Source organism: Myotis lucifugus, unplaced genomic scaffold, assembly GCF_000147115.1.
Source record: "Myotis lucifugus unplaced genomic scaffold, Myoluc2.0 scaffold_94, whole genome shotgun sequence".
NCBI lineage: Eukaryota > Metazoa > Chordata > Mammalia > Chiroptera > Vespertilionidae > Myotis > Myotis lucifugus.
In genome coordinates, this window is record NW_005871142.1 from 322,414 (window position 1) to 331,519 (window position 9,106).

At 45.0% G+C, this 9,106-nt stretch overlaps 1 protein-coding gene across 1 annotated transcript; it reads left to right on the top strand.

The window, feature by feature from the left end:
* On the top strand, positions 1 to 2,053 carry PTRHD1 (peptidyl-tRNA hydrolase domain containing 1). Its single transcript, XM_006091692.3, has 2 exons — positions 1 to 270; positions 1,708 to 2,053. Exons 1-2 carry the CDS (start codon positions 19 to 21, stop codon positions 1,876 to 1,878), a joined length of 423 nt encoding a protein of 140 aa, XP_006091754.1. The 5' UTR covers positions 1 to 18; the 3' UTR covers positions 1,879 to 2,053.
* Positions 2,054 to 9,106: the final 7,053 nt, after the last annotated feature.

Consider the following 9,106-nt stretch of genomic DNA (forward strand, 5'->3'; position numbering starts at 1 on the left):
CCCCTCCCTGATCCCAGCATGCACCGCGCACTAGGCCAGGCCTTCCTGCTGGGCAGGAATATGGCGGCACCCAGCGCGGAGCCGCAGGTCTTGGTACAGTATTTGGTGTTACGAAAGGATCTCTCGCAGGCTCCATTCTCCTGGCCCGCGGGCGCACTGGTAGCGCAGGCTTGCCACGCAGCCACCGCGACCTTGCACGTTCACCGCGACCACCCGCACACTGTGGCCTACCTCCGGGAGCTGGGGCGCATGCGCAAGGTGGTCCTTGAGGTGAGGCGGAGGGGGGAGGGGCGCTGAGTGAGTCGAGACCGGAAGTGGGTGTGGCCTTGAGTCCGTGTTGGGGGACGGTGTTAGTGGGAGGAGTCTTTAGCATCTAAGATTTGGGGACGGTTTAGGGGTCACTTGAGCTAGTAACTCAGAGCAGCGGTTCTCAACCTGGGGGTCGAACGACCCTTTCACAGGGGTCGCCTAAGACCATCGCAAAACATATATAATTACATATTGTTTTTGTGATTAATCACTGTGCTTTATGTTCAATTTGTAACAATGAAAATACATCCTGCATATCAGATATTTACATGATGATTCATAACAGTAGCAACATTACAGTTATGAAGTAGCAACGAAAATAATTTTATGGTTGGGGGTCACCACAACATGAGGAACTGTATTAAAGGGTCGAGGCATTAGGAAGGTTGAGAACCACTGACTCAGAGAGTCTTCCCTTGGCTGGGGAGGGCCTGACAGTGAAAAGGGGACATGGGGTCCGTTATTAAATGGGCTCTCACCCCTCCGGTCTCACCTGCGGCCGTCTTAGTGATACCTGTGCGAGAGGAGGCTGCAGAGACCCGCCTTTTAATGCCGCTGCCTGGATGAAATTGTTACCATCCCTTCCCGCACAACCGACCAGGATAAGGACTCGGGATTTATTGCCAGTGAAACAGAAGCGTTGACCTGGACATGACGCCAAATTACTTGAAAATAAAGGTGAACCCTAGTGTACATTGAACCCAGCGTCACAAACGCCAGGGGTGTAACATAGCGGGAAGGCCCTTTTTGCAGATGGCCAAACAGATCTTACCCTTCCTTACCCTTTGTAACTTCTGCTGAAGAGCTGGCTGAAGGGTTAGGGATAGCTATTTGGGCACCAGCCACAAGAGGACTAGAAAATGTATAGAGCAGTGGTTCTCAACCCTCTGGCCCTTTAAATACAGTTCCTCATGTTGTGACCCAACCATAAAATTATTTTCGTTGCTACTTCATAACTGTAATGTTGCTACTGTTATGAATCGTCATGTAAATATCTGATATGCAGGATGGTCTTAGGCGACCCCTGTGAAAGGGTCGTTCGACCGCCAAAGGGGTCGCGACCCACAGGTTGAGAACCGCTGGTATAGAGCATCATTACTGACAGTGCATGCAGCATTTCAAGAAGGAAGAGAAAAATCTCCATTTTCCAAACAGAAATACTAAGCCTCTCCCTTTCTCCCCAGCCCCCAGGCAATTTATCTAATGTCCTACAGAGAGTGAATGAAAAATGGAGCAATGAAGCTCTTACTTCTGGAGACATGCTCCACAGCTCCTTTGGGAGATCCGTTCCTCCACTTTCAGTTCAGGGGAGCCTCCTCCCCCCCATATTTCTTCCCGTTGACTTGACACTCCCTAAATGGGCTATTCCATCCATGTTCTACGTTCTGCTTCTTGTAGGCCCCAGATGAGGCCACCCTGAAGGAGCTGGCTGGGACACTGCAGGAGAAGAACATCGACCACATGCTATGGCTGGAGCAGCCAGAGAATGTCGCCACTTGCATTGCACTCCGTCCCTACCCCAAGGAAGAAGTGAATCAGTACTTGAAGAAGTTCCGATTGTTCAAGTGACTGATGTTATGAATTGCTTTCATACATTTGAGTGTCAGCTGGGTCCAGAAACTGCATGCCATCCATTCCTAAGCCTCATGTACGCCTTTCAATGGCAACTTGCTCTTCCCTGTAATTTATGACACTTTCTGGAGGGTTAAACACATGTTCACATTAAAGTTGTCATTAGTAAGTACTTTCTCTTATTTTTCGTAAGTTCAGAGGGGGAAAGTAGGTGAACAGCAATGTTATTTATGGGTCATTGCTCAAATAGAAGATTTGGTTAGACTCATACAAGGGTCAAGAAAATGCCTTTCCATTTTTGTTAGGAATAATAGAGTTCTTCCACTATATCTGGCTTTGCATACCAAGTTTACCAAAAAAATGTATTTTTCAATAGAGCAAAAATTGTGCTGCAAGCCGTGGAATAGGTGATAAATCTTTGACAAGAATCTCCTCTGAATTGTAAGTTTCTTATATGTAAAAACGTTTTAAAGTTAACTATGTCCAGCCCTGGCCGGTTTGGCTCAGTGGATAGTCAGCCTGTGGACCAGAGAGTCCCAGGTTCGATTCCAGTTACGGGCATGTATCTTGGTTACAAGCTCCTCCCTGGCCCAGGCCCTGGTTGGGGCTCATGCAGAAGGCAACCAATCGATATGTTTCTCTCACATCGATATTGCTCTGTCTTTCCCTCGCTCTAAAAATCAGTGGGAAAATATTCTCAGGTGAGGATAAAAAAAAAAAATTAACTGTGTCCATATGTGCTAGTCAAGCTTTATGATGCAGGTGGTCTTGTCTCAAGTTTACAGCTTCAGAAAAGCTTTGACTTGCCCAAGATCAAAGTCAGTGTTTTGTCAGTCCAGTCTTCCCTTAACCTCTCATAGTGGGTTACCTATTTGGTTACCATCTAGATACTAGAAGGTGGTTATAAGTAGTTCAAGCACTGGGAAGCTGTGTCTTCCATTTTATGTTGGTTAATTGACATTCTGGATTATGAACCATCCTCCTGTGACTGTGAGTTGTATGTCTCAATACCCAAGGCCCAATGATCACTGGATGAGTTTCTGACCTTATAAAGTTGAGGACCAGTGTCTAGGTCTTTGCTTCTCATGGGGCTGACAGAAAGTAGAGGGCTTCTCTAGAAGTGGTTGTTAAAAGCACATTTTAGTGCTGTTTAATCAATATACATCTTCTGCGCAGATTCTGAGATTCCTTCCTTAGGGTGTGTACTGTGCTACCTGGTTGAGAATCTTGGCAATAGTGAACCATTGTTACTGATGCAAAGGTGTGTGGAAAAATGGGTGAGAACCACTGCCCTTGGCTACCATTGCCTCACAAGTTTTAGCTGTCCTCCAATGTCAAGTTAGCACAGAAGAGGGGAATAAGATCTAAGTGTGGGGACCAGTAAAGACTTCTTGGAAAGGGCATCTAAATTGAAGCCTTGAAGGACAAGCAGGAAGGGGAAAGAAGTATTACAAACTATGGGAGAAAATGATGTGGACATGAAAGTGAGAACACAGTAAATTTAAGAATAAAGATCATTTGTTTAGAGTATGGAAAGTTATGATACTTAAAAGGTAGAGTTATTTCAGGTCAACTATAGGCAAGATAAAGTCACTAATAGATTCTGAAGGTTGTGTTTAGAAAGATTTCTCTGACGACTGTGACGGGTGAATGTAAGAAGCACAAAAGTGGTTCCTATAATCATTCAAAGAAAGATAAGTCCTGAATTTGGTCTGTGATTAACAGGGTTAGAAAGAGGATAGCATGAGGCACTACAAGGGATAATTTTCCGCAATTTGGAGAGATGAATGGGAGTGAGTTGTTGAGAATGATGATGCAATTAATGCAGATAAGAGACACCGTAGCTTATTTGTGGGGAAGTTATTTGGTTTCGGACTTAGGTTTGAGGTGCTGGGGAGTGGGGATCCTCCCATGTGGTAATGTTCACCAGTTGGAAAATCAAGACCAGATTTTGAGAGAGGTCTTGGCTAGAAGAGTAGACTTAAGATGCATATGAATGTAAGTGGTACTGAGTTTAAGAGAAAAGAAGGGAGAGTGCAAGGAGTCACTTCAGAACTATTACCCTTGTGCAAATTTAAAACATGAAAAAAAATCAGTACTTTAGCAAAACCAAAGTTAGTGTCCAATTTACTTTCAAAATGGAAACCCCACCGAACCTCTAAGGAACTTGAGTTCCAGAGAACAATTTTTAACTCATTAGTCTTTAAAAAATTTCTTTTTAAAAATAGGTTTTTTAAAAAAATAGGTTTTTAAAAAAATTGATTTCTTTTAGGGAGAAGGAGAGAGGAACATTGATGTGAGAGAAACATCAATCTGTTCCTTCCATATGCAACCTAACTGGGGATGGAACCCAAAACTTGGGCATGTGCCCTAACCAGGAATCGAACCAGTGACCTTTCGGTGCATGGGACGGCACTCAACCAACTGAGCGACACCAGCCAGGGCAACTCATCAGTCTTTCTGTGTCATTGTGTCATGGTGCTTTTATCTCATTGTATTGTGCAGTGGGAACAATGGCAGGTTTCATCCCAAAACCAAAGAACTGACTCTCGGGTCCAGAACTTCTAGCCACCTGGCAAAAAATCTGAGCTTATTTCCCCATCTGTAAAAGAAGGCTATGCCCTACTCTAATTGCTTCAAAGGATTTTGAAAATCAAATGACATACTGTATGTGAAAGTGCTGTATAGCCCTAACCGGTCTGGCTCAGTGGATAGAGCCTCGGACTGCGGACTGAAGGGTCCCAGGTTCGATTCCGGTCAAGGGCATGTACCTGGGTTGCGGGCACATCCTCAGTAGGGAGTGTGCAGGAGGCAGCTGATTGATGTTTCTCTCTCGTCGATGTTTCTAACACTCTGTCCCTCTCCCTTCCTCTCTGTAAAAAATCAATAAAATATATATATTTTTAAAAAGTGCTGTACAAACTAAGAGATTATTAGCACAAGAGTATTAACCTAGCCCTACCAGTTTGGCTCAGTGGATAGAGCGTCAGCCTGCGGACTCAAGGGTCCCAAATTCGATTCTGGTCAAGGGCATGTACCTTGGTTGCGGGCACATCCCCAGTAGGGAGTGTGCAGGAGGCAGCTGATCGATGTTTCTCTCTCATCGATGTTTCTAACTCTCTATCCCTCTCCCTTCCTCTATGTAAAAAATCAGTAAAATCTATTAAAAAAAAAAAAAAAGAGTATTAGCCTAGCCCATTGCCTGGCAGAGTAGAAAGAAAAGTTTCCCTTAACCGACTTAGAAACTCCACTATTAGAAAGGAAACAGATTCAGGCAAGCATCTGTACTTCCCATCAGTGTCCGTCCTGCAACAGTTCATCAAAACATGGAATAAACACCACCTTGGTCTAAGGTTTTGTGTTTTATTCTGTACTATAGGACCTCTGGGCATTGTCGTGGGAGGAAAACCTCATGGAACAGATATTCCTTTCTAACATTTTATTTTTTAAAATATTTTTATTGCTTTTAGCGAGGAAGGGAGAGGGATAGAAATGTTGATGAGAGATAAACATCGATTGGCGGCCTCCTGCAAACCCCTTACTGGGGATCGAGCCCACAACCTGGGCATGTGCCCTGACTGGGAATTGAACCGGGAATCTCTTGGTTCCTGGGTTGACGTTCAACCACGAGCAACACTGGCTGGGCCCTTTCTAATATTTTAATTCTTTTTATTTTTCTCAAGCCCATGTCTCAGCCTTGCTTTGGATACCTGTGGGAATTGCTTGGTTCTGTTGGTTGCACAAACTACCAAATTTCTGAGACAAGCACAAATAATTCGACCAGATCCCAAATCCAGGAGAGGAGAAAAATTCTTTGTCTGCAGAAGAATCAAGAGACGGAGAAAAGTGAATGCTTCTATGATCTGATCCAAGGAAACAAATTTCCTGCCTCACAAAAAAGGATCCTGTCAGTCATTTTATACCTGCCTCACACAGAACCCATTTTCCAAAATTCTTTTAAGCTAAGAGATGACACTGCAGCCTCATGGAACTCCCTTTTCATTTCCTGTTTAGATATGGACAGACTGCCTCTCCTAAAATTTTAGTGGGGCCTAGCTGGTGTGGTTCAGTGTTTGAGTGTCGACCGGTGAACCTGGAGGTCATGGTTCGATTCCTAGTCGGGGCACAATGCCTGGGTTGTGGACTTGATTCCCAGTAGGAGGCATGCAGGAGACTGCCGATTGATGATTCTCTCTCATCATGGATGTTTCTATCCCTCTCTTCCTCTCTCTCTAAAAACAATAAAAACATTTTTTAAAAATTGTAGTGGGACACCTTGCTGACCTTATCACAAAGCTCACCCCCATTTAGGCCTCCAAAGGGCAAGAGGCTCTGCCTGTCTTCAGAGAAGGGGCCAGGTCCTCTCTCCTCAGCCCTTGAGTTCTCATTCCTTTTCAAGGCCTGTTTTTGAAAGTTATTTCATGTAAGAAAATTGCCTAAGGTCACACAATAAGACTCTGAATTAGTCCTACATCATAATAGTGCAGGATAATGAATCCAGAATTTGGAATTGGAAGACTTGGTTTCAAGTCCCAATCCATTGGTAAAAAGTGTTTGCTATAACCTTTTAGAATTTTTCTTTATTTTTTAAAATATATTTTTATTGATTTCAGAGAGGAAGGGAGAGGGAGAGATAGAAACATCAATCATGAGAGAGAATCATGGATCGGCTGCCTCCTGCATGTCCCCTACTGGGGACTGAACCTACAACCTGGGCATGTGCCCTTGACCAGAATCGAGCCCAGGACCTTTCAGTCCACAGGCCGATGCTCTATCCACTGAGCCAAACCGGCTAGGGCTAGAGTTTTTCTTTTTACGAGAACTTTCTTAAAGGACTACAAAGGATTACATGAATGTACTGAAAAGCACCTTACAAATTGTTACAGTACAAATTTATTTTTCCTGAATGTTTCTAATATTGTTATCAACTACAATAGAGTATTGTTTAAAATATGTAAAAACCTATACTTCTGGATAGAGCTGGTAATGGAAGGTATCTCAGCTAGTGGCTGGCACAATTTCCAACTGAGGATCCCAAAGCCTAGTTCATGTTCCTCCTGGAGCTCTTAGCTGATTTCAATTACTTTTCAGTCTACCCGCTAACATCTTCCTATATAATAAAAGGCTAATATGCAAATAGACTGAATGGTGGAACAACCGAACCATCAGTCACTATGACGTGCACTGACCACCAGGGGGCGTGTGCGGAACATGGCGGGCATTGGCTGCTGCGGGATGGTAGAGCAGGTGAGTGGGGGCACCAGACCAAGGCGGGGCAACAGTTGCTGACATTGGGGTGAGCCTCTGGTGGTTACTGAAAATTCTTTGCTCCCGTGTGCTGCGGTCCTGCCTGGTACTTGCACCCATTGCCAGCGCCAGCCCCACTTGCACCCGCTGCCGGTCCCGATCACTCAGCGCCACCAGCAGGTGTGAGTGGTGGCTGCTGGCGACTTCTCCACCTCCCCCTGCTCCTAAGAGGTGATTGGGGCAGCAGCCGCTGCTCGCACCCGCTGATGGCACTGACCCCAATCGCTCCACACCGTCAGCAGGTGCAAGTGGGGCCGGGTGCCGTCAGCACGTGGGCAGCAGGAGCGGGGCTGCCAGCAGACAGGGGACAGGGGGCCGAAGTGGGAGGGGCCAGGCGGGGTTTCTGAGGATGGGCTGAGATCTGCCCCTGTGCCCACTGCAGCCTCTCGGCCCACGGTTCCTTTCAAGGTGCATGAAATTGTGCACTGAGCCCCTAGTAATTCTAATAAAATGGTTATGAAAACTCAGGAACACCAGTTAACAATTTAAAAACCCAGCTCTCCAGGGTCCCTTCCTCTGTCCAGGCCTCTGCATGTGCTGTTCCTCAGACTGTTCTTCACTAGCTACTTCCTCACCATCTGGCAAACCTCACTTCAAATGGCATTTCTTCCTCGAGGAAACCTTCCTGGACTCTACAGACAAGGTCTCACTAACGTAATCCAATTCTGATTATAAGCACAAAGTCGCCCCTGGTGAATATAAGCTCTGGGAAGGAAGGGTCCATGTCTGTCTGATCCTTCCCTGTCCCTACTACCTTGGATAAAGACAATAAAATGTATTAAATGAGTGGAAGAGGCCAGAGCTTTGTGTTTCTTTAATCATGTTAAGAGCTCTTATAGCAATAAAAATAAAAAATATAAAGAAAACTAATTTAGCCTTAGCTGGTTTGGCTCAGTAGACAGAGCATCGCCTTGCGAACTAAAAGGTCCCAGGCTTGATTCCTGTCAAGGGCACGTACCTCAGCTGCAGGCTGCTCCCCGGCCTGGGCGCTGGTTGGGGTACGTGCAGGAGGCAACTAATCGATGTGTTTCTCTCACATCGATATTTCTCTCTGTCTTTCCCTCTCTCTAAAAATCAATGGAAAAATATCCTCGGGTGAGGATTTTAAAAAAAGAACTAATTTAGCACTGGCAGAAAAGGTTCTGGATGGAGGAATGCTTCCTTTGGCAGTTTTCACCAATCAAAAGAATGTATGGATCTAACTCATCCAGATCTTTTTTAGAGACACGGGAATGGTCCAGGATCAAGCCTGCTCTGAATCCATCACTTTATTCAAGTGGAGCTGCCTTCTGGGAAGACCAGTTAGTCAGCCAGGAAATCAGCCCCACTTCTGTGTGAGCAGACAGGTGTCTTTCTTTTTCTTTGATTGTCAGGATCCAGAAGACAGTTTCTAGGTATGGAACCTATCTTAGGCAAAACCATAAAGATGAAGTTTCTCTGTGTCAACCTCACTGTTCCCTCAATTGTTTCTATTTGTTTTTCTAATGGCCTTCCCACAACCACTTTAGGATAAATTTAAATCAATGTTTAGCCTCATTGAAGAGAAGTATTTTTACCTTATCCCAACTTCGGGAAACAAAGGGTCTGTTCCCCATAAATACTTTCAGACAACAGCTACCAAATCTGTGTGTATCTGTGTATAGGAACATGTATAGGATATACATCCACCCCTGCCCTCTAATTGGTATCACACTTGCTTACCCTCCTTACCCACACACACTGAGCCAAGTATTAGTGGATTTAAGCTGCCTTAAACACACACAAATAAGAAACAGGGCCTGTCAGATTGAAAGGCTCCTCAAGTAAGATTCAACATCTGCATAATAAATGTTAGTATATAAAAGCCAATAGCAGCGAGAGATACGGTATCGTGTGACTCTGAAGTGCTGGGGGGACCAGATCGCCTGGGTAACAAACA

Bases quoted from the DNA above. Each gene is read 5' to 3' on its own strand.
- PTRHD1 (XM_006091692.3), top strand. From the start codon at position 19: ATGCACCGCGCACTAGGCCAGGCCTTCCTGCTGGGCAGGAATATGGCG. The intron at 271-1,707 runs GTGAGGCGGAGG...TGCTTCTTGTAG, and splicing joins TGCGCAAGGTGGTCCTTGAG to GCCCCAGATGAGGCCACCCT.